The following is a 26,752-nucleotide window of genomic DNA, read 5'->3' as shown; positions in this document are numbered from 1 at the left end:
TTGAGGTTCTATATCTTTTTTTCTTGTAGCACTTACTCTATAGTGTTTAGTATATAGAAGGCATTTAATAAATGGTAGTTGGTTTTATTTGACTGGATTTTGTCCATCCAAGTGGATTTTGTGATTTTGTATAGCTCAAAAATTTCCCCCTTGATAGTTTAACTAGAATAGCATTAAATCTGTAAATCAGTTTGGGTGGTACTATCTCTGTATGGCTTTCTCAGGAGAATTAAATATCCCTCCAATTATTTCAACATTGTATAACAAAATTACATATATCTTCAGCATATCTTGGTAAACTGACTCCCAAATTTTTTACACATTTTATCATTATTTTTAATGGTTCTGGGGCCAAGTACTTGGCTAGGTATTAGGGATACAAAATCAAAATGAAACCATCTCTTCCCTCAAGGAGTTTACATTCTTTAAGAGGAGCCAATAGCTGCTTAGCATGTTGCCTGGTATATAGTAGACATATAATAAATGTTTATTAATGGATTGACATGCTCACATAAATATATAATTAATAGTTATAAGTAGTCAATTTGTTCATAAGTAATTATATTAATTCATATTATATTAAATTATAAGCAATTAATATACAAATTTGGGGGGATAGCTTGTAGCTGGGGGATTATAAGAGGCAGCTTTTGACTTAAATTTTGAAGAAAATGAAGGATTCTTAAAGGCAAAGGTGAGTTAAAAAGTACATCAGGCAGTGGCAACAACTTGGAGTGTAGAGAAAGAAATAGAGATGAGAAATTTAGTGTTGTATATGAGGAAGACCAGTTTGTTTGGATTGTAGAATGTTCAGAGAGAAATAACGCATATTAAACTGGCTAAGTAGGTGGAAGTAATAGACTCAGAACTAAAAAAGATCCTAGAAGGCATCATGGACAAATTCTTCATTTTATAGATGAAGAAACTGAGTTTTACAAGTTAGTTATTTGACTTATTTGACATCACACTATTAATTCAGAGATTCTTACATTTTCCCTTAGCAGTTGGTGAAAGCTATGGTCTCTTTTTCAGAATAATGTTTTAAAATGAATAAAAATAAAATATAGAATTACAAAGGAAGGCAATCACATTGAAATAAATTGATAATTTTTCCATTCATGCTCATTGGCACCTTGAAATATCTCTTTAAGGAGGTATCCATGAACCCTAGATTAAGAATCTTTGGTCTATAGATTATTAATACCCCAAAACAGATTTCTCCAATTCTGAGGTTATACTGCTTAAATATAGACGATCTATTGGCTATTCCCTCTTATTTAACCCTTTTCTGTTGTGGTTCTATTATTTTGGACTCTTCATGACCCCATTGAGGATTATCTTGGCAAAGGAACTGAAGTGCTTGCCATTTCCTTTTTCAGCTCATTTTATAGAGGAGAAAACTGAGGCAAGCAGAGTTAAATGACTTTCTCAGGATCACATAGCTAGTGTCTTAGGTTGAACTCAGGAAGATGTTGTCCTGACTCCAGGACCTGCATTCTATCTACTTTGCCACCTAGTTGCCCCTAACCTTTTTCAATTTCCCTGAAAATTTAAAGACCCATGGAGAAGAATAATAAATCGTTAAAGGAAAATCTACCTTTAATGGACTTATGAAATCTCATCTTTGGCTTCCTATTCTTATTTGCATTTGTATTTTCTTAAATTCACTTTTTTCCCAGTTAGAATAAAAAAACAACAACAACAACAAACATGATTGGGAGGGGGGGAAATGTTCTTCCCCCATTCACCTTTTAAAGTTATATTTCTAGGTAATTCCTTCATTTCTGTTCACCAATCCCTCACATCCTCCTACATAAAGGGGTAAAGAAAAGCCAATCCAGAGAAGGATAACTTGTGGGTTACTCAGCAAGGCAAAATGTGCTTGTCAGTTTGGAGAGGAATACTTCATCATTAAGTGGTCCCTTTTCTTGGGGGAAGAAGCAGCCACACAAGGTTTTCTAGCTCATAATTAAACTGTCTTTTCATACCAGCTGAGGCATTTGTTTCTGAATATAGGGCCTGAGCCCTCAACAGGTCAGGAGAGTTAGTTGAGAAGAAAACAAAGCAAAACAAACAAATAAAAAAAACAAAACCTGTTGTTTGGCTTTGTGTTGGGAATAAAGAAATCACTAATCTACTCAATCTGCCCAAGTCAGATAAAGAGAGTGAGCGCCTGTGTTTCAGGAATAGAAGGCACTTGTACAAGCAGTTTCTTGGAGGGAGGTGGGGGACAGGGGAGAGAAGAAAAAAAAACTGGAGGAAAGGCTGTTGGAAACCTTTTAATTAGTACTAATTACCTCAGCAGAAAACGTTGGAGGCTTGAAAGGATTTGTGTCAGCAAGTGAAAGATCAAAGATTGCCACTCTCGCATTTTAATCTGTTGGCTATAAAAAAGGAGCAAGGGGGTAGTGATGGGACCCAGGAGAATGCCTGCCCAGGTGGTTGAAGCCTTAATCCCTTCTTTACTGCTGGAGCCTGAGGCCTAGTTCCAATTACATAATAAGATGATTTAATTTGGGGGGCACTTAATTTTAACCCTCCTGCTCAAGGCCGAAGTATAGTTATCTCCTGAAATGAAGGTGTGAAGGTGGGCAGGCTGTGGATGAATATCCAACTCCTACATCTCTCTGGTTCTTCCAAGTGTTGACTTTTTCTCCACCAAGAATATGAAATTCTAAATGAAATGATTATTGTTGCCCTTGTTATGATATTATTAGAAAGAATCCTCCAGGGACTTCAGGGGTGAGTCCTCCTATCTGGATGGGGCAGGTGAACAAACTTAATGACAGTCAGTGGTTTGGGTGGAATTTTGCTGGGACCACTGGGTAAAGGAATATGAGTTCTGTGTGTTAATCCCTCTGACAATGACTTAATAGAACAGTAATCAGGAACCAGGGTAGAGGAGGAAAAAGAGGGAGATATCCCTTTGATTGCCAAGAAGAAGAGAGTCTGAAAACATCTCCAGGGCAAAGTAATTGGAGATTTCTACTGCTTCCTCTCCTTTCTCCTCTTCAAGGTAAATCAAGTCAACAATCATTTTCATTAAGTGCTTAATGTGGGTCAGATATTATGCTAAGTGCTAAGAATACAAATACTAGCAAAAATAAATACATTCCTTGCTCTCAGAAAACTTATCTTCTTTCTCTCTTTCTGCTATTACTCACTCTCTGTCAAACCTAGACATAACTTAAGAGAAAAGAGTAGATTCCTCTTAATACTTCCATTGTTTTCATTTTCTCTGGTTAAGGGTGGGGCCACATCCTATAAAAAGTGGTTGCCATTGACCCAGGGATGGGATTAGCCATATATATTAATGATATACTAACAGAAGTTGGAGAAGATTATAGACTGATTCACTGCCCTTATTCTTTTTTTTTTAGAACATAGAAATAAAAAAGCTTTATTTCATATATATGTATATCTCTCTATATGTATACACATATCGAAATATAATGTATGTATATATACAAATATATGTAATGTTTTTTTTATTATTATAGTTTTTATTCACAAAACATATGCATGGGTAATTTTTCAACACTGACTCTTGCAAAACCTTCTGTTTCAATTTTTTCCCCTCTTTCCCTTCACCCCTTTCTTTATTCCCTGCCTGTATTCTTAAGAATGGGCATAGAATCTCAAAAGAAATAAGGACATCATGGAGGCAACAGCCTCTAAGATCAGTTGACCTGAAACTAGATCCTAGAATGATGACCTTGGTCTAATTCCTTCTTATTAGGCAGCATCTAAAAACCTGTCTTGGGTCATTACTATATCTACTCCACCACAGAAAAGGGCAAACAAGACTTTTTCTGCCTCTGCACTTGTGGCACATACTCTCATGCCCTACGGGGACTGCAAAAGACTTAGCTCCAGCTTCTCCTTGTCTCCCCCATGCCCACTGTGTTTGGACCAGAATTGAATCTGTTCTCATGACTGGGGAGTGGGAGTGGGCTGGCAGATTTGGGGCTAGTTAGAAGATGTCAATGAGTCTTGAGTTTGACTATCTGGCAGTGCTTCATTTATCAAAGTATATCAAGTAAGAATACAATTTCCATATTTTTGAATAGTATATGTTTAAGTATAAATATGCTACAATATTTTAATGGTCTCATGAAGTGAATATTACATTAGTGTCGTTTCCAGATCACACATGTGTGATTACCATGAGAGATTGTTGCTTATGGTTTTCCATGGATCCACCACGAAATTTTAAAAGCATAAAGTCTTCTTTAAACCATTTGAACTATTTTTGATCGAAATCTTTCTAAAACACGTCTCACATTCCTATGCTTCCTTAAAAAGAGCACATCATTCATTTAACATTATAAAGTGATAGGAATAGGATCTAGTCCTGTGATTTCATTTATATAGGGAACTCCCAGATAAGTGTTATGCCAGAGAAACTGAGCAAGATAGAGATTAAAGAACAATTTAATCATTTATTTAATGGAGAGATTTACTAGGACCAAATGGATCCATAGTTTGGTCCCAGGGCTGAATGAGACTATCCTCTCCAAGAATCCAGCAGCAATTGTCAGACACAAGATTCTTTTATAGGGTAACAAAAACAATGACATAATGGGGAGGTACCTGGGTGGGGATGACCTAATTGGGGGAAGCACGCAGGATGACACAGTGGGAGGTACTGGAGAGGCTCCTGATATTCTAATGATATCTAAAATAGATAAAGACCTCTATCCCATCAAACATTAAGAAGAAATGATTATAGTCTGAGATCTTTATCCTATCGAACATTAAGAGGGAATGGTTATAACCTGAGGCAGAGTAACTGAATAGGACAATTAGGGAAACTGCGTCAGGACATTAAAAGAGAACTGTGGTAAATTTACTCCGTGAATGCAGATCAGCACCTTTTCTTCAACTATGAAATGAGATTTGAACTCAGATCTCCTTAACTCTGAGGCTAGTGCTCTATCCAAGACATTTTACTGTCCCTCATTTTTAGACCCAATTCATCTCTCTTTATTCGCTGTGGTTCTTCTTCAGCCCAAAGTGATCTCACATGCCTGTGAATTCCTAGGCCATTGATAATATTCCATAATGAATCCTGCCCTATTTCCTTTGATTTGAATTATTATTTAAATTCTGCATTATGATTATAATTTCCCCACATTTATGTCCTCTTTCTCCAACTAGATTATTCTCTAGATCAAAGCCAGTTTTCTAATTCTTTGTCCCCTCTATTATCTGGAGGAGTGTCTTGTATGCAATTCAATAAAGTGTTCACTTTCTAAAGTGTGACTTTCTTGTTGATTTGGAGTCCCTTTTTGAATCACCAAAAATATGTTAATTTAATGCCTTTATGGGATCTTAAATAAAGGGTTGTTTACTCTTACACTAAATAGCGGCATTCTCATATATTTCATTATTTTTACTTTTTAATTTTTCCTCCTTGTTCCCTTCAACCCCTTCATGTCAGGTACATTACCTGTCCTTTTTATTTGTGGATTTTGTGCTGGCTTCCATATCTCTTCTGATGTGGGCTGGGAAGTTAAATAATCAAACTTATGAAAACCATTGTTACTAAAAATCAGTAAGAAGGCCCCTGGTTTCTTCAGTAGACTAAAGTGCATGGCCTTTGTGACAGTTATTCTGTGGGATCAGAGAATATTTTTACTTCTAAATTCACCATAGCATTTTAAAAAAAGTTTTCTAGGACTCTGTCTCCTGAATTTTGGGGGTGTTATTCTATTTGTACTTTTGAATTTTCTGATCATGGATTGTTTGAATGTGGAACTACAATGCTCTGGATCCAAAAATTTGTTTTTGATTCAACCTAGTCAGGAAGGAGCTTTAGAGCAACTTTGAGGCTTAGTGAGGATGCAGCTGATGCTTATGTATATATAAGAATATGCCTGACCTCCAAATGCCCAGAAAGCTTAGCATTTATTTCTCAATACCAACTGCACCATCAATAATCACTGTGGTATTTATATTATTACCAAAATAGGCTCAGTTTTCATCTCAGAGTTTCCCTATTGATTGATTCATTTAGAACAAGCCTTCCATATTTTAGTTTCCTGAGATTGGGTCTTTATCCTTTAATTCTTTTCTTTCTTTTAATATCATGTATATAATAAGCCTTATTTCCTATACTAGGTGGAATGCTCATTGGAGGTAGAAAACCTTGCCTTGTATTTGAGAATTAAGGGGTCTCTTTTGTGTCTTTCCTTGTAGCTGCCCCATAAATATTTGTTGTTTCAATGTTTTAATTTCTGAAAAACACTCAGAGAAGGGAACAGAATGATACAGAGGCTCAATACCATGCCTTTCAAACACTAAAGACACTAGAGAATTTTAATTTAGAGAAGAAAATAATGAAGGGGACACACAATCTATGTCTTCCAACATTTGAAATGTTTTCACATGGAAGGAGGTATTAGCATTGTGCTATTTGGTCCTGGGGACATGTAGGGAACAATGTGTGGAAATACATATTTGGTCTAGTGGTTTAGTTTTTTCCTAAGGAGGAAAAAACGCCTAATTAGAAGCATAAAGGGCTTTTTATAAGCCATGCATTCCTTATCAGTAGAAATAATGCTTATCATCTCAAGCTTTTCATGTATTATTAATAATAATAAAAATCAATCATAAAAATTTTAGGCTTGCAAAGTCCTTTACATGTATTCATCTCATTTATTTATTTTTGTTTAATTTCACTTAATTTTTAATTTATTTTTAACATACATTGCTTTATGAATCATGTTGAGAGAGAAAAATCAAAGCAAAAGGGAAAAAATCACGAGAGAAAGAAAAAAAAAGTGAACATAGCATGTGTTCTTAGTTCTTTTTCTGGATGCAGATGGCAGTTTCTGTCCAAAGTCTATTGGGATTGCTTTAAATCACTGAACCACTGAAAAGAACCAAGTCTTTTATAATTAGTTGATCATCGCACATTCTTGCTGTTATTGTGTTCATTGTATTCCTGGTTCTGCTCATTTTGCTCAGCATCAGTTCATGTAAATCTTTCTAGGCCTTTCTAAAATCAGCTTGTTCATCATTTTTTATAGAACAATAATATTCCATTACCTTCATATGACACAACTTGTTTACCCATTCCCCTATTGATGGGCATCCACTCAATTTCCAGTTTCTTGCCACTACAAAAAGAGCTGCCACAAACATTTTTGCCCATGTGGGTCTTTTTCGCTCCTTTATGATTTTCTTGGGATGCAAACCTACTAATGGCACTGCTGGGTCAGAGGGTATGCCCAGTTTTATAGCCTTTGGCCACAGTTCCAGATTGCTCTCCACAATGGTTGGATCATTTCACAACCCCTCCAACAATGTATCAGGGTCCCTGTTTTCCTCCATCCCCTACAACATTTATCATCTTTTCTTCTCATCTTAGCCAGTCTGAGAGGTGTGAAGTGATACCTTAGAATTGTTTTAATTTGCATCTCTTTAATCAATAGTGACTTAGAGCACCCCATGGGCCCCTCCTGTCTCTTATCTTCCCTCATTAGAGTGGAAGTTCTCTGTGGGCAGGGCCTTTACTGCTTGCTTTTGTTGTCTCCCCAGAACTCAGAACAGTAAATACTTAATAAATATTTCATCTTGTTCCTTCTCTTTCCCTCCCTTTCCCACCCTCCTTCCTTCTCTCCCTTCCTCCCTTCCATCGCCTTATCTGTCTCTATTTTTGCCTCTATCTTCTCTCTGTCTCCTTTTCTGTCTCTGTCTCTCTCTCCCTTTTTTCTCTTTCCTTTCCTTTCTATTTATTCTTTCTCTTTCCCCTCTTTTTATCCTATATTTCTTTCTTACTTTTTTCTAAGTAGTCTATTTATCTATTCTTTCTTTCTTTGTCTCTCACCTCTTTTTTCTATTTATTCTTTCTTTCTTTTCCTTCTACCTATCCTTTCTTTTTTTCTCTTTTCTTTGTCTTCTTTCTTTCTTTCCTCTCTGTTCTCTTTCTTCCTTTCTATCCTAGCTATTTATTCTTTCTCTTTTTCTATCCTTTCTTTTTTCTTTTCTTTTTTTATCTAGCATTCTTTCCTTTCTTCCTTTGTATCTATTCTTTCCCTATTTCCTCTCTTTTTCTATCTATTCCTCCTATCTTTTCTATCTGTATTATCTCCTTTTCTTTCTCTTTTTCTATTTACCCTTTCTCTATCTTTCCTATCTATTCTTTCTTTCTTTCTCTCTTTTTTCTATCAATTCTTTTTTCTTATTTCCTTTCTCTTTTCTTTCTATCTATCCTTTCTTTACTCTCTTTTCTTTCATTCCATCTATTCTATCTATTCCTTCTCTTTCCTCTTTTTTCTAGTGAGCCCATTTTGTCTACCCTTTCTTTTCCTTTATTCTTTCTCTTTTTTATTTTCTCTTTTTCTATCATTTTTATCTTTCTTTCCTCTATCTTTTCTTTCTTCCTATCCTCTCTAGTCTTTCTTTCTGCTCTTTCTTTCTTTCTTCCTTTTGTTCTTTCTTTCCCTCTTCCTTTTGTTCTTTCTTTTTTTCTCTTTTTCTATATCCTTTCTTTCTCTTTTCTACTTTTCTATTCTTTTTTCTCTTTTCTTTCTTCCTTTCTACCTATTCTTTCTATTTATCTATCTATCATCTGTCTATCTATATATTTATCATCTAGTATAACCACCTTCTGCCACCTGTGCTTCTCTTCGCCACCCACTCAGGTGAGGAGTGTTGTGGAGGTGGAGAAACAAGAGTGCAAATCTGTTCTCTGACCTAGTACAGGATTGTTCCCTGCGGGGCAGCTCCCCCCTGTTCAGGCCGTTCTAGCTTTCAGTGCAAACAAGCCCCAGAGAGAGCAGAGCCCCAAAGCACTAACAAGAAGGCTACAGCTCACATTCTGCCTGATGTGTCTGCCTGCTGTCACTTTCTTTTCAAGTGACGTTGGAGACGGGCAAAGTCACACAGCCTGTCAATCTCGTCTGCTCCTGTGAAACCAGGAAACTTCCATTACTCTCCTCCTGAAGACTGACAGCTATGCCTTCTCTCTTTGTCATTGTGAGGTGTTTTTCGAGATCACTATTTCGACCAGCCAGATTTAGTTATAAACTAGTGGAGGCTGAGGAAGAGATCAGACTAAGATGACTATGAGGGCAATAAGCTAGAAGAACTAATAATAACATACAAGATAATCTCCACCTACTCTCATATATGGAAAAATCCCCCCAAAAGAACAAAAACAGCCCCCCCCATTAATTATAGAAGCTTGAGATAGTCCATTAAGTAGAGTTCAAGATAAAGGCTAAAGCCGAATAAGTATGTTTGAGACACTTAGAGATCAACTTGAGAACTGGGCAAAACTTTTGATTTAATACAATAAACATATATTAAGTTCCATTTATTAAATCAAATCAGATGCTAGGTGCTAGGAATAGAAGGATGAAAATGACTCACTCTCCCTTCCCCTCAAGTATCTTACATTCTTTTGAAAGGATCACAATTGTATAAAAATTAAATACCACACACAAAATTATACAAAGTAATATCAAGAGAAAAAGGGCTGACAAATGGAAGATTAGAAAACACCTAGGTGATGGCACTAGATCTGTGCTTCGGAAGAAACTCTAGATTTCAAGAGATCAAAGTGGAGGAAGAAAGGAGAAGGTGATGGATAAAGGAAGAGCAGCTCCCCAAAAAAGTTTTGGAATAGGAATTCCTTCATTAAACAAAATTCCCAAGAGAACATTCCCATGTCAGGATGGTCCTTATAGAGTTTCTGATCCCAGATTACTTTCAAACTGTTTCATTGACTTGGACTTTGATTTTGAAGCCAGCTTAGTTGCTTAGCCATAGAATAAGGGAGATAAAAAAATATGGCAATTTAACTTTTCATCTTATTCATTTGAAAATCTTGGATGAAGGTATAGATATGACCTGTCACATAAAGTTTGACAGAGGGAAGAGGCTTACATATAGGAGAAAACATATGGGCCCAGTGTAGAGGCCAGGGCTCTAAATTCAATTAGGTTTCTAAATTCTGCTACTATTAGTCTGACTATGGCAAGATAGTGCCCTTTCTGAGCTTCAATTTCCTCACTTGTAAAATGGGAATAGTGGTGTGCTATTCCCCCTTCTATTGGAAAGATAAAATTAAATTTCATCAATTCATTCATATTTTTATACACACACATAACATATGAATGTATATGCACACACATACATACAAACACATATACATATACATATATTATGCACATATAGATACAGAAGTATTTATGTACACATATATATTTATTTTCACACATGTATACCTCTATACACACAATGCATATATAAATATAGATATTCACACATATATGTCTCTATTCATGCATTAACACTTAAAGTTGTTACATGAAATTTATAATTATATAAGCATTTATATTACATACATATATATGGTATATTACAAATTTATATTCATATAGATATATCATTAAATAACTATATATACATATATACACATATACATGTACGAATATAACACTTTGCAATGTACACACACAGATGATGTGATAGGGGGATGTGAAAGTCCCCATGTCGATTCCTTTAGGCATCTTGTCAGAGCGCCTGATGAATTTGACATCTGTAAACACCTCCTGACATATTATAAAATAGTGCCAAAGGAGAGTTGCCCTCAAACAGCTGCCCAGTAATATCAAAGACACAATTAAAATATCCCTCTGCCAGCACAGGGGATAGGGAGCGAACCTATGATTTTATTGATATAGGGCATTCCCTCAGAAGAGGAAATTTCTCTACCAGTACAGCTTTGTGGATTTTTAGCCTTAGAAGGTAGCTTAAAGTACTGAGAGGTTGAGTGATTTTCTCAAAATTACATAGGGTGATTTGACCAACACCTAACATCTTATACCAAGATAAGATCAAAATGGGTTGGTGATTTAGACACACAGAGTGATGTTATAAGAAGATTTAAAAAAAAAAAAAGGATAGTCTACCTCTCAGGTCTATAGGGAAGGAAGGAATTTATGATCAAAGAACTAGAGTATATTATGAAATGCAAAATAGATAATTTTGATTATATTAAGTTAAAAAGTTTTGTACAAACAAAACCAATGCAAACAAGATTACAAGTAAAGCAGAAAACTGAGAAAAAATTTACATGAAAGGATTCTGATAAAAATCTCATTCTTAAGAATACAAGTGATTCTCCATTTGGCAAGTGGTCAAAGAATATGAACAGACAGTGTTCAGATGAAGAAATTAAAACCATTTCTAGTCATATGAAAAAATGATATAAATCACTATTGATCAAAGAAATGCAAATTAAGACAAGTCTGAAGTACCACTATACACCTCTCAAATTGACTAAAAGGACAGGAAAAGATAGTGATGACATTGAAGGGGATGTTGGAAAAACTGGACATTAATACATTGTTGGTAAAATTGTGAACTGATCTAATAATTCTAGAGAACAATATGGAACCATGCCCAAAGGGCTATCAAATCATTCATACCCTTTGATCCAGTAGTTCTCTACTAGACCTGTATCACAAAGAGATCATAAAAAAGGGAAAAGGACCCACATGTGGAAAAATGTTTGTGTACAAATTTTGTAGTGGTAAGGAATTGGAAACTAAGTGGATACCCATCAGTTGGGGAATGGCTGAATAAGTTATGGGATATGAATGTTATGGAATATAGTTCTGTAAGAAATGATGAGCAGGATGATTTCAGAGAAACCTGAAAAGACTTATGTGAACTGATGGTGAGTGTAGTAAGCAGAACCAGGAGAACATTGTACACAGCAACAGCAAGATTATATGAAGATCAATTCTGTTGCACAGCTCTTTTCAAGAATGAGGTGATTCAGCCAGTTTCTTGTGATGGACAGAGACATCTGTACCCAGAGAGAGGACTGTGGGAACTGAGTGTGGATCATAACATAGTATTTTCACATTTTTGTTGTTGTTGGCTTTCTTTTTATTTCTCATATTTTCTCTTTTTGATCTGATTTTTCTTGTACACCATGACAATTGTAGAAATATGTATAGAAGAATTGCACATCTTTAACATATATTGGATTATTTGCTAGAGTGGAGAAAGGGAGGGAGAAAAATTTGAAACACATGGTTTTGCAAGGGTAAATGTTGAAAAGTACCTTTGCATAAATTTTGAAAATAAAAAGCTATGATTTAAAAAAATAAAAAGGAAGAATTACAATTTTTAAAATATCACATAGCCAGTTCATGTCAGAGATGCATCTTGATTTTATGTCTTCCTGATCTTGATTCTGGTTCTCTAAATCCATGATTCCATAAAGTCTTTCTCCTTCCCCCTTTTCTTTCCTCCCTCTCTCCTTTCCTCTCTCTCATTCTCACTTGTTCTTGGTCACTTTCTCACCTACCCACACATATACACATACACACAACATGTATGCATTTGTACATGTACACATGTTCATATGTATATATACATACATACCCTGTCCCAAAAGTTTTAGTTACAAAAGCTATTAAAACTTAAAATTATATTAAGACTTTTGTAGATATCTTATGTTTTTGGTGAGTATACATATCAAATATTTACTGATAATGAATCATAATTTTGTCACCCCATGTGGGGTCGTGACCTACCATTTAAGAAATATTGGTTTAGAGTACTTTTAAGGCCCAGTAGGTAGTTTTTTGTTTTTTGTTTTTTTTTTTTTTTTGGTCTGTTTTTTCTGAAGCACAATATATATGAAAAAGAAAAGATAGGGCATTTAAATTTGCAACAGAGTATGGAAAATCTTGAATGTCAAGTTAAGAAATTTATCATTTATTCAGTCAAGTGACTAAATGGACAATTTTATGGTCAATGAGGATCAGATCCTGTAGTAAAAAAGGCTTCCTGGAAGAGGTGAGATTTAACTTGAGCTTGTAGGATGAATAGATTCCTAAAGAAAAGGAGAGGGGAGGCCAAGGAAAGGAAATAAAACACCAGACAGGTCATTGACCTTACCTGGATACTTGGAAGCAGGGCTAGAAATATAATTTGGTGGTTGGATTTGAAGGGCTAGATCATGAGATGGAGAAAAGGGATCTGGGTCAAGGCTGCTGAGAAAGTTAGCTCTGTCAAAAGCTTCAGTCATATTCTTACTTATAGGCAACCTCTAGTGATCCCAAGTCATTAATCGAACTGGAGGGCCGTCCTGACCCTAGCTCCCTCCCTTTGAAGTGTGCTGTCCTCTGTAGCATGAGGAAATAATTTTCTGCCTGATTCAATGAGCCATCAGTAGAGCCAGCAGACCTAATGACATGTGAGAATATTAACCTCCTACCACGAAAAGCTGTGAATCTTGAGCGGCAGTCTATAATTCACCCTGTACTCCTGAGCCATACTTCCCTGGCTTCCTCTCTCACTCACTTTCTCACTTAGAGAGAAAGAGAAGGAGGAGGAGAAGGAGGAAGAGAAGAAAGAGGAAGAGAGAAAGAGACACAGAGAGAGATAGAGACATAGAGACATAGAGACACAGAGACAGAAAAAGGTAGAGACACAGAGATAGACAGAGACAGACATACACACATATAGAACGGGCTTATAAAGTTTTATTTTTCTCTAATAACTTCAGCTTTCCTGAGCTGTTTAGTAAGTAGTTACTTTTATCCTTATTGAAAATTCACACCTAAAAGATTGAAAAATGGAAAGCGGGGAGAGGGGGGGAATCTCCACCTTTTATGTAATCATTTCTATTAAAATAGGGATAGATTTTAATCAAGATTTTGGTTATTTGACCAACCAGGATTCTTTTGTAAGTCCATATTTATCAAAGGAGAAAACAAGGCATTTGGAACACTGATAACATAGTTCTTAAAGTCATGGCAAGCTAGAGATGAAAAGGTCTTTAGAGACCATCTGGACCACCCTTTTCATTCTATGGTAAATGAGACCAAGAATGATCTTGTCCAAGGTCACATAACTTATTTTCATATAGAATTAGATTTAGGACCCTTCCCATTTTCTCCTGTTTAAATAGCTGCTAATAGGGGGAAAAATATATGAACATGTTACACAGAGGAGATCTTGTTGGCTTGATTGGGGTCAAGTGACATACTCTAAATGGTGCTGAGGTAATAGCTGGCAAGTCAGGGAGAGTAGAAAAAAGTGGAAACATATCTGAAATGGCAGCCATTCTAGAGAGGGAAAGATCTCTGGGACTGGACAACTAGGGGATCTGGCAGGTCACTGGGTTGAGGACCTTCATCAGTTTGTTTTGGGATTAGTATGGAGGACTATAAATGTTCATAATAATTTCCAGTAACCTCAACACTATCTGCCCCTTTTGACCCCTGCCTTGGGGTACAAAAGCATTGCCCATAGGCAAACCATGCTTGACCTCTTCTAATTTGGGTACATTTGCTCAATCATGAATGAATGATATAATCCAGCCTTGAGCTGTTTATTATCCAGCCATCTTGACCTCTCCAAGGTACTAGCTTCTCCTCCATCCCACCTTCATTCTTTTTAATATTAAGTTTATTAAAACTACTCACATTGAACTTTCTTCTGGCCAGAGCTTTGCAAGGCCCATTCATTATGACTCCTTATCTTGGCAGGCAATCTGAATGGTTAAGTCTGCTGGGCCATTATGCACATATGAAGCCCATCACTTTTCCACCAATGGCTAATTCATCAAACATTTATCTTTTGCCCTCTGAGCAGCATGTCAATTTGCTTGTCACTCCCTAGCTTGGGTTGTTGTGAAAGATGAAAAGGAAGGAAAAAAAATAATAAATGCCCCCATGCCTCTATTCCCTCCTCCTCCTTCATCCTGTTGTCAAAATCATTAGCTTTCCTTATGCTGGCCTGTGCTGTTTCTTTTTTTGATAAAAAGTAGGGTTTGGAAGCTACTGTCCCATCTAAGTTTTAGCCAAGTGACAGGATGATTTGGGATCTGGTTAAAATTTGTTTCAGTTCAGCAATGCCTTCTGATTAAATATTTCCACATTCTCCCAAGATTCTAGAATGTTATAGGTAAAAGGGGCCCTAAAAACCAACTCCTTCAAGCCCTTCATTTTACAAAAAGCTAGGACCTAAGAGAAGAAACATTTTGCCCAATGTGGCTCCATTGGCAACGGTAGGACCAAAATTCTCTCATCTCCTCATCAAGATGATTCTATTTCTTAGCACTGGTAAACAATAAAAACTAAATACGAATTTTCCATTGACTTCTTTGTTTTTGCATCATAACATTTAATTATTTGAAAATGAAAAATATGAAGGCTTTTATTAAAAGGAATCAATTAGACCCAGCATTGGACCACACTATGTTTCTATTTCAACAAGGTAGGATTCAGACAGGACATAGTGGGTTATGGAAGGGAGGGCAGGAATAAACAAAATTGTGGGTTTTGAGGTTTGGATAGCAGAGATTCAGGGTTGGTTTGGAGAGGAGAAAATGGCCTAAGAGCATCTTTGGCATTGACCCCATCTCGAAGGTCTTTTACTGTGGGAGATGTAAAGCTACTTTGTAGTGTGAGACAGAGAGTATGTTTTTGTCTTCTTCGGTTGACTGGGATCTTGAGGAACCACCTGGCCAGCACTGTCTGCTGGCTTTCCTGGCTCCAGCTTTCCTTCCCAGGTGGCTCCTACTCTCTCCTACAAGGTCTAGCCCTGGGGTAAGGTCTTAATCAGCTCACCTCTAGACTGGCAGGGCCATGGGGCTTGGTCATATAAATAGCTCCTTTTCTTATAGGGCTGTGGTGAATAGATGTTGCCTGTTGATTTTTTAAAAATTTCTTTTATGTAGAATAATGACAGGTCACTACAGATGAAAGACTGTTTTCTTTCAGGTAAATAGTTCATGTGGTGAAAAATAGTATTTTTGGTCCAATGTGTGTTTGCCCAATAACTGTTAGAACTTTAACCTGGATTCCAACCCAGTGATGCTCACATATGCTCCATCAATTGCATGCTATACAGGCAACCTTTACATCTTCCCTGGGGGAAAATATCTTTTATATACAGAAAATCTTTATGTCTCCTTTAGAGAGGGTGGAGGAAACTCAATTTTGAGTCCTTTACCAACTAGCTGACTCTTTAGGTTATTAAAAACAACAATAATAACAAGATTATGGGTTGTCATGAATTCTACCCATCCATCCATCTATGCATACGTGTATTTAAAAAATGATACAGATCAACTCAGAAACATATTCAAAGCTAAGGTAGAGGATCCTATTATTTGTGTTGATATTCATCTGAGCATCTTCTCTTATGGCTGGCTCTGAAGGTGGAAGGAACATAAAGTGGCAGTAAGATCATGTATGTAAAGGGTTGGTAAACTTTAAAGTGCTATAGATGAGAACGAGTGTGAAATGTCTATAGCCACTGACACTTTTATGCAGTAAAATGTAACATTCTTGAGGACAGGGATTATTTTGTCTTTTATTTGTATCCACTAGTGGGATAGCAGAGAGTAGGTATTAAGTAACTACATTAAATATATGTGGCATGACCAATACTAATAATAATGATAAAAAGGGATCTAGTTATGAGTTCAATAATTTAATTCTGAAAATTTTATTAAATATCTATTGTGTGCAAGGCACTGCACTAGATGTTAGGAATTGAGAAAGTCCTAGAGACGAAGTTTCTGGGTAATTAACAGTCAATTTATTAATGGGGCTAGATTTTTTAGTAATCAACAAATTGATGGTCATTGGTTTCTCTTAAACAAAGACAAAATCATGGAGATCTCTGGATGCTTAAATACCTCTGGTACATTTTTATACCCCAATCTGTGAAAATCAACCATGATTGGTAAACAATTAATGAGGGGGTACACATATTTATGAGGAGATAGGCTAAACATCTTCTGCTCCTCCTGCTGAGAATGTAACTTGATCATGAGACTCAGCTGCCTCCAACAATCTAGACGAAGGAATTCATCTCTTCCCAGACATTCTGGTTGTTTTCTCCTTCATAAGCTGAATTACCCTAAACTCCAATGGAGGGGTACAGGGATGTATTAAGCTTCAGTGCACCTAGATCAGATTCCAGTTATTCTATAACCAAAAATAAAATCTCCTAGCTGGGTGGGTCTGCCCAAGATTGAAAAGCATGTACTCGGAGGATCTGGTCAGTCTCATCTCTCAACCTTGTCTCTTAGAGACTGGCTAAATGGCATAGAGAGACTGGTTCCTGAATTAGGAAATAAAGGGAAAAACCTAAATCTTAATTTAGTAATGGTTACAAATAGGACAGAAAAATAAAAATTTCTCTTGGGTTACAAAGATGGCCACGAAATAGTCTTTGCTCTCAAGGAACTTACTTCTAGTTGTCATAAGAGTGAGTGTGCTATATCTATTCTGCTTTTGTTCAAGTAGTTATTCTCTCTCCGGATTTCTTGCAGCATTTACAATCTACACCACTGCTCTGTGTTGCTTCATGCGTTTTAATTTACCTTCCCACTTAGATTATAGACTCATTGAGGGCAGGTCTATATTTCTCTCTCTTTTGCAAGCAAGGACCTGTAGTTGGCATTGAAGAAATAATATCAATTGATTGCTTTGAGAATTGGTACAGTTGGAATGGAAATAAATTATCTCACTTGCCTGGAATGTACTCTTTTTCCCCATCTGCCTTCTAGAATCCTTAGATCAAGACTTAATTCAGGTGTCACCTCGATTGGGAAACCTGTCCCTTGCCCTGGATCTTAAAATCACCTTCTATTTACTCATTTGCATACATGTTTTATCCTTCAGTAGATTATTCATTCCTTGAAGGAACAGATTCTTTTCTTTTCATTTTGGCCTTGTATTTTATAATCACCTAGCTCAATCTTTGTGCTTAACACAATAACCAACACATAGTAGGCACTATATAAACACATTTCCCCTGATCCCTTCCCTTCCCTCAAAATACTCAAACAAGCAATCTGTCCACAGGCATGTATTAAGCACCAAATGTGTGGCCAGGTACTTCTTGGATACAAAGACAGAAATGTAACAATCTCTCCCCTAAAGAACTAAGATCAAACAGGGCAAATAACAGGGAAATACACACACACAAAATAAATGCAAGGTGGTTGGGGGAGCATCTGAGAACATTAGGAAAGATCTCATATAGGAGGTAGTTTGGGCTGAGAACTGAAGAAAGCTAGTGATTCTAAAAGGCCAAGGGAAGAAAGGAACTCATTCCAAGCAAGGGGAACAGCCTGTATAAAGATAGGAAAAAAAGAAATGGAATGCCATATATGAGAGACAGCAAGAAGCCCATCTTGGTTGGAGCACAGAATGTAGAAAGGGCAGCACTATATATATAATAAGGTTGGAAAAGTAGAATGTAGCCAGATTGTGAAGGGCTCTAAATGCCAAACAGAGGCATTTATATTTGATCCTAGCAGTAATTGGAAGCCACTAAAATTTCATAAGCAGGGGAGTGACATCAGCAGGAGATAGAGTTGTTTTTTTTTTTTTTATTTGGTATTGTGCTTTCTTAAGATACTTTCCCTGATTCAGTCAATATAGTTCAGGGATAAAGAGATCAACGTTTGACTAATATTGAGTTTGAGTCTCTTGTATTTGTGTATTGATGGTGGGATTTACCAACTGTTCTACTTAAAGTTTTTCCCCCTGTGCCTCTTTTATGCTTATCACAGTGGCATCACTAAGGCAACATAAGTATAAACCATGGTCCTTGACCTCTGGGAACTTTCATCCGAATTGAGAAGCAGATACATCCTCCCCCCTCCAATAAAAGGCATAGCTAGCTGTCATTATTTTCAAGCAATTCAACATTTATCAAACACCAATGCCCAAAGATTTGAGCTAGGTGATATAAAATACAAGGCCAAAATGCAAAGAAAAGAATCTATTCCTTCAAGGAATGAATAATCTATTGAAGGATAAAGCATGTATGCAAATGAGTAAATACAAGGTGATTTTAAGAGCCAGGGCAAGGGACAGGTTTTCCATTGGAGGTGACACCTGAATTAAGTCTTGATCTAAGGATTTTAGAAGGCTGATGGGGAAAAAGAATATATTCCAGGCAAGTGGAATATATATTATTTCCATTCTAACTGTGAGATATGATTTGTAAACATATATATATATATAAACACTTAGCAATTACTATCATTATTACTTTTAATATGATTCTTACTTTAATATTAATATGACTATTCCTTTATTGCACATTAGCCTGGTCATCTGTTAGTTCTTACTCATATTACATGGCTGTCAAATCTATTTTATGCTATTTCTTGATCATAATTCAATTCAATAAACAAAAGTAAGTCATTATTGTAAATAACCTGAAGCTTACTCAGACCACCATATGTCTTTACACTGTAGCCTTGGTGTTACTTGAAATTCTGATTCTTCTGAGATTGTGATATCATATGATTTGTAGACATATAATATCATCAAGAGAATGCTATTGGTAAAAGATAGTTTTGTGGTAGTATATACCTTAGGATCATGAAAAAGAGTAATAGAATTTCCAAAATATGGTCTAGTTTGGCCTATTCTTATTCAATTTAGATTTAGCTATTTATCCAAATGAAGATATGTATAGGTTACAATTAAGAAACAATGATGGTGGATCAGCAAAGAACATTTCAGGCCCCAGTGCTACTTCAGGCTCTGTGATTCAGTAGGTATGTGATCTTCAGACAAGTAACAAACTCTAATGGCCTTAGTTTCCTCATCCATAAAAATTAAGGAGTCGAACTAGATGTTTGTTCCTAAGACCTCTCCTCTGAAATCTTAGATTTTATCATTCTATGAACATGGTGGTGATACAGCACAGAATATCGGGTAGAGAACTAGCCTTGATCTAGAAGTCCCATCAGTGGAGAGAATTTTCCACACCAATGAAAGCATAGATCTGGACCAAGAAGGAAAAAATTAATATGTAAATAGTTCTGATACTTAGTCTGGATAGATAGCAAGATTTTATAATAATCTAGAATTCCCATTTTACATAGACAAATCCTGATTCTTTTTAGAAAACATTAAATAAACAATGTTTCAGCATCGTTACAATGGAGATCCAAGGCCATGTCAAGGAATAGTGTTTGATGTGCAGGAATGCTGAGCCACAGCTCTTTTTGGAGGGCAAGATGGGGAGTAAGGAAACTCTGAGATGAACTTAGTAGTCTTGGAAAATTCTTAGAGGCAACTTTCCATAAATTGGTTCTTCTATGAGGACATAACGTATCTATGTCAATAATATCTGAGTGAGGATATTTCTTTATTCTGTACTTTTCAGAGGTTTCCGCAGGGGCACTCTTTCCTTTCTGACCACAATCTGCCCACTCTTCCTGAGAGGCTTCTATATATTAGGTCCTGTGGTAAATAGTAATTACAAAGAGGAATTAGATGAGGTCCTTGCTCTCAGATAACTTACTCTCTTATAGGGCAAAAAAAGAAATGGGTAATAAAAATCTGAAGAGCAGAAAGTATCAGAAGGAAGCAATCTGCAGTGTTCGAGGCTGTGAAGAGGTTAAAAAAAAATGAAGACTGAGGAAAAAAAACAATTAGATTCATCAATTAAAAAATCTCTGATAACCTCAGAGAAGGCAGATTTAGTGGAATATTTTGTCTCAGTTTCTTCATCCATAAAATAGATATGATAAGGCCAGCCCTGTTTTCTTTAATTAGGGATTCTGAAAATCAGGGGACAAATATATATAGAATTATAAAACCTATAAACTGTAAAGCTCTAAATAGAAAGTGTTGTTATTATCAATTGTTTTTAAAATGCTTTTGTAAACTGTAAAGATATAATAATGATAATATCTAACTTTTTATAGTGCCCTATTATGAGCTGGTCACTCTGTTGGTTGTTCTTTATAATAATTACTTTATTTTCTAAATTTATTTATTTATAACATTCGTTAAAAAATTTCTTGAGTTCCAAATTCTCCAGCCCTTCTCTCATCTATCAAACAGAATATCTTTTTTTTTAATTTTTATTTAATAATTACTTTATATTGACACTCGTTTCTGTTCCAATTTTTTTCCCTCCCTCCCTATCAAACAGAATATCAATGTCAATTATATATATGAAAATATTCAAAACATATTTCCATATTATCCAGGTTGCAAAACAAAGCAAGAAAAACAAAATAAAAAAAAAAAAAGCTTCCGTTTGCATTCAGAGTGGATCAGTTTTCTCTCTGTAGGTAGATAGCATGTTTCATCATGAGTTCTTTGGAATTGTCTTCAATAAAGAGTTATTGCTTTATTTTATCCTCACTACCACCCTGGAATGTAGGTGCTATTCTTATCCCCACTTTACAGATGAGAAAACAGATGAGAAATCAGAGATTAATTGTCTTGCCTAGGGTCACACAACTAGGAAGCGAGACTGGATTTGAACTCAGATCTTCCTTGACCACAGCCCAATGTGCCATCTAAATAAATATAAGGAATATTCTAAATTTAGATTAAAAATCTAAATAAATATAAGGGAATATAGAAGTGGGGGGGGGATGATGAAGGGCTGAGCTTTGGTATTCCAAGAAAGGTTCAGAGAGGAGGGGGACCAGCATGGTTTCCTTCCCTTAACGTTTCTATGACTTCCTGGCTTTCTTGAGATTTTTATTTAGTTTAAAAATATAGCATTTTTTTTCTTTTGCTGCGCATTTTTTCCTGTTTCCGGCAGCATGGATGGACTCGTCTCCCTTTAACTTGATGCTCCTGGTGTCTGTGCACAGATCAGGTTCAGGACAGACCCGAAGCCTGCCTTCCTGGTTTGGAGCAGCTAGCTGTCCCTTCTTCTTGCCTCCTCCCTGCGTATGGCAAACAAACAGAAATGGCGCCAGTTTTTGTTGGCTGACTCTGGGCAAGAGGTCAAATTCTTCCCAGAAAAGACCTTTTAGGAGATGATTTGTTGTTTCAGAACGGGGTGGTTGAGTTTCCCTGCTTTTTCCCCCCTGAGGCAGCCAGCCCTGTCTGGTCTCGGTGTTCCAAAGTAGAACCAAGGGGGCTGGGGGCATGGAAGGAGACTCATACAACAAGCTCAGCATCGTTGCTCATCACCTTCCTTAAAACCCTCACAGAAGAGGGTGGCTATCAGCTCCTTCCTACCCTTCACTCTTGTGGAGAGGAGATTTGGGGGGGGGGAGTAGCAAGTCAGCCCAGCTGATGGGGGGGACCAGAGATGGGCAAGAAATGGTCATCTCCCTGCTCCTTGCAGGGGAAATGGTCCCCTGGTGCCTGCTCCACGGCTGGCTTGCCTCCTCTCTGCAAGGAAGTCTGTTGTCTGTTTAGTGTCTCTGTTTTTGTAAGCTAATGAGGGCAAAGTGTGAGCCACAGGCAATGATGCTGTGATATTAGCTGTGACAGGGAGCTTGATCATAATTATCTTAACGAGGATAGGGTTAATTACAGTGGAAACTTAAAAGTTCTCTCTGTTTGAATCAGCTGGAGCTGAATGTCTTGTGATGTTTTTTGTCATTCTGATGTGACTTTGGAAATCGCAGTGGAAGTCTCCTGGTAGCAGTTGGGGCTCCTGTGGGAGCCAAACTGGAACCCTGTGACGAGGTAACCGAGATGGTACCTGTGGGTGAGATAATGGGCAGCTTTTGTGTCATTAGAGTGAGGAAGAAAGCAACCTGCCCGTGTACCTCAGCCGTGTTTATTAGATTTCCAGAACAGCGCTACCTGCTTGCCGCTGGGCTTTTCCATTCCAAGTGGCAAACGAACGGGCTGGCTTTGATTTTGTGACTGGGAGACCCCCACCACAGAGGGCTGGACCCCGCTGCCACGGTGATGAGCTCGAGCTCCCATCCCCAGAAGGAGGGTTAGGTCTTTTCCCACCATCATTCCAGATAGAGAGAGGTACCTTCCTCCCCCCATCTATGACTTTATGTATTTCTTTCTCACTTTAGACCAAGCAAAAATCAAAAAGCAACAATCTCTTAAAGCTGCAAGTACTTTCTTAAATATCATCAGTGGGTTATGTGGTATGCATTTTGACATTAAGAACACTGACAGCTGAGAATTTTTTTGGGGGTAATTTTTTTTAATCATCTGTCCTTCAGCTACCATCAGAGAAATTCTACATATATACATCTGTATAGTGGGACATATATACAGATGTATGTATTCCTATATATACATATGTGTGTATATAAATATAACCTTGAAGTATTTTCTTTCCTATTTTTTTTCATCTCCAAATTCAGCTATCACATAAAGGTATATTAACCCCAAAGACCAAAACCAGACTAGGGGAGCTCCAAGGCATCTTCCTTCTCCTTTCCCTCCCAGGACCCACAGGCTTGCTTAAATTTGTTAATTGTCTCTCTCTGCTCCATTCAGGCTGCAACAATCTTGTCTTCCCCTCTCTGCCCCCCCTTCCCCTGCTTGCCTCCTCCTGCCTCCCCTGCCCCCAGTCCCCAGGCTCGGAATTTAGCTGATTAAATCACTAAGCTCGAACTGCGCTGATGACATGAAAACAACAATTAATAAGCAACCCCCCGTGTAACACAGCTCCCTTTTAACTGAGCAGCTAATAACATTACATGGCAAAAAAGCTCCAAACCAGACAGGTGTAAAGGGATTTGAGTCCAATTTTCCCAACCCTTCTCGGAAAACCCTCGCCACTATTGTGCTTCTCCTGCCTGGGCTCTGGGGAGATAATGGCTGTTTCACCAGGCAACTCCCTCTAGTGTTCTTGAGGCTTTGTCCCTCTCCATGCTATGTCATCTTGTTTTATGCTCCCCTGCAGCACTTTGGGGTCCAGCTTTCATCTCCTTGCCAGTTGCCGATTCTCATGATAAGAGTATTATATTTGCATAACATAACTCAGGGACAATGTGTATTTTGCCGCTGACAGTGACCAGAGCACCACTGATGTTTCTGCACAAAGGACTTATTAGCGTCCCATAAGGCTCGGTGGCACTGACAGGGAGGTGGCCTGAACTCCCCTTGGCCAGCAGAGGCCTGATGCTGAAAAGTAAGCGTCAGAGATTATCCCTTATTAACCACTGATAGAGAGAGCCAGCAGGACCCAAGGGAGCACTGGCTCAAGATTCTCTGGGGGAGGTCGGCCCAGCCCGGTCCAGCCTGGACCATTCTGATGAATTTGCTTGGGAAAAGGGGTGAGAGAACAGGAGTAGCAGGCCTGCAAGGATCTGAAACTTCCCTTGGCTAGCATTTTACAAGTTTTGATTTTCCCTTTCTAGGCAAGGAACAATATAAGCTTTGATTGTGGGGAACCTGGGAATAAATGACATAGGGACTGATATTCTGGGCAAAAGCTACTGTGGCATAATTGACTGAGAATTAAAAGGCAGTTCCCACATTGTCTAGTCTAACTCCCTCCTTTTAGAGATGAAGAAAAGGAAACCCAAAAGGTCCTATAAGGAATAAAGTATTAGGGTTATTTTCCAAGTGAAGAAAGTGGATCAATTTTCTCATTTTTACAGATGAGAAAACTGAGGTAAGGAGAGCCAAAATCTAAACCTACCTTACCTAACTATAGTCTGCTCTCTTTCCATCTGAACAACCATCAATTTGGGGGGCATATCTGCATGCTTTAAGCCCTGGGGACTTTGTGGGTATTAATTACTACCTGATAACTTGTTTGAAATCTTGGATTCTGGGTGGTAATGTTTCTAGCCTAGAGTCCTCATCCGTAAATAGGGAAATACCCTCTGCAAAAAGGTACATGTGTGTTCATATGGGAAAACCTCCTTAGTGTAAGCGACCTCAGAAAATGACTAAATAGTACAGACTGCATCTGCCTTATTCATCACATTTTATAAAACAGCCAGGAGATACAATGATAATCTTCCCTCTGGTCCACATAGTGCATCAGCTGTCAGGCTGTGCAATCTCAGCATATCTCTAGGAGTCTGGTAGGTGAATGAGCTGTGAATATGGGTCTGTGTGTAAGCTCCCTATGTCAGGCAGCCTTCTTTGATTAATGTGTGTGTGTGTGTGTGTGTGTGTGTGTGTGTGTGTGCGTGCACATGTAGCTGCACCCTCCCCCTTCCCCCCATATCACTCCCCATCTAAACTAGTGAAATTAAGAGTTCACTTTCAACTCTTAGTGTGAGAGCTTATTCCCTTTCTGATTTGGTTTTCTGAACTGGCTGATAATTCCCACAGATGTTTTTTGTTTTTACAATTTTGTTTATTTACAGCTTCAAGAGCCACATTTTGGGGTTCTGAACTTCTTCTTCTTCTTTTTTTTTTTTTTTTGAGAAAGAGAGAGACAGAGAGAAATCTGCTTCCTATTAATTGAAACTCCAGCTGACACCAGGAAAGGCCACTCACTTTAAAGAGTTTCACCCCTACCTCCCCTCCCCAATATCCCTCCACTTCCCATTCCTACCCCCAGCATTTTAGGCTGGAGTGATTCTGCAATCCTGCAGGGCCCTGGCATCCAAAGCAAGATACTGGGCCAGAGCAAATGAAGTGATGATTAAAACAAAAACACAACAGAAGGAGAGGCAAAAGGGGTTGGGGGGGGGAGGGAGTAAAAAGAAGGCGAAGGGGAGCCCTCCCTACCATTTCCTATGATTGTACGGAGGGGAACTGCTCTGCAATGATAGCTGAAGTTGTATTTATTATTGTTAGAGGGGTATGATATTTCTGGGCAGGAATGATGGATGACAACTTAAATTTGTGTCCAGGGAATGAAGGTGAACTGTGACAGAGTTATTTATCTTGGGAATGGAGGTTAGGGTCAGCCGAGGCTGGGTGCCTGAAGGCACAAGACATTGACAAATTTATCCTGCAGGCCGTATCTGAAGGCCTTTGTTTGGGATTCTGGCTACTCACTAAGTGACCCTCATCCTTCATGCTGGCAATGCGTGAAGGATGTGGTGAGGTGCCAGAGGGGCCCCCCCCTGCTCCCCCACTCCCTCTACTAATTCTTGTCATTCACTCGCCTGACAGGCACCAAGCCCAAACTATTCCCAGTCCTGAAAGGGAAGGTTAAAATATTTATTTCGGCTCATAATGGCCTCTCTGATTTAGTGGCGGATCATTTTTCCTGGTGCCTTTGTCACTGCAGGTCACTGGAAGGACTGAGCGCATTCACGGGGCTGGAGGAGCTGATCTTGGACAACAACCTTCTTGGAAACGACCTTGCGTTGCCAGGGTTACCCAGGCTCCATACCTTAACGCTCAACAAGAACCAAATATCCTTTGCACTACTGTCTACCCCTCGTCCACCCCCCCACCACCACCCAAAAAAAAAAAAAAGGCTTCTAAATGTCAGATGGGTTTTATGTGTCAGCTAAATTAAAGTATGTGAAATACGGGCCACGGGCAGACAAAGCGTTCTGTCTCTTGGCACTCGGGACACTTCAGAGTAATTTATTATAGGTCATTCATAAATGAAATGCACCATTATATCTTCCTGTTGCTCCATTTTAGTGTGGGGGATCTAAGTTATGGCTGTGAAGAAATCTTTTTAATAGATAAAAATAGAGAAAGAAAATAATGTCACACTGCAGAGCTTGCAAGAAGCTGGATGTTTGCTTAGGGAATGTGTTGCGGGGCGACCTCTCGTGGTGCATGCTGGGAAGTGGCGCAGAGCTAACTTTTCCCTCCCTTTGGTGCCTGGGGCTTTTCCCAAAACGAGGAAGGGGGTGGGGAACAGACTGGAGAGCTGCTTGACCCAGGAAGGGGACTTTGCAGGAGAAGGAGTCCCCGATGGGGTAGAGCTGTCCTGTCTCTCGGGGAGTGTCTGAGAAAGCTGATGGAGGACAATTTTATTTGATAGCTCATATTCTCCTGTGAAATGAAAGCATTTATAACTACTGTCCCAGCCGGGGATGTGGTCCCTATACATAGAGAGTGACGGGAAGACAGAA

The 26,752-nt window shown here is 38.0% G+C and overlaps 1 protein-coding gene across 1 annotated transcript in view; it reads left to right on the top strand.

Annotated features, from left to right (window-relative positions):
* LRMDA (leucine rich melanocyte differentiation associated) overlaps positions 1-26,752 on the top strand; it is a 1,322,797-nt gene that overhangs the window by 713,996 nt on the left and 582,049 nt on the right. Inside the window, exon 3 of the mRNA XM_051982052.1 lies at positions 25,948-26,074. Coding sequence (XP_051838012.1) covers positions 25,948-26,074 — 127 coding nt within the window. The remainder of the gene's footprint in view (positions 1-25,947; positions 26,075-26,752) is intronic.

The sequence above is a fragment of the Antechinus flavipes genome, chromosome 2 (genome assembly GCF_016432865.1).
Source record: "Antechinus flavipes isolate AdamAnt ecotype Samford, QLD, Australia chromosome 2, AdamAnt_v2, whole genome shotgun sequence".
Classification (NCBI taxonomy): Eukaryota; Metazoa; Chordata; class Mammalia; order Dasyuromorphia; family Dasyuridae; genus Antechinus; species Antechinus flavipes.
Note: the sequence above shows the minus strand (reverse complement) of the source record. Positions and strands in the feature narration are given on the sequence as shown.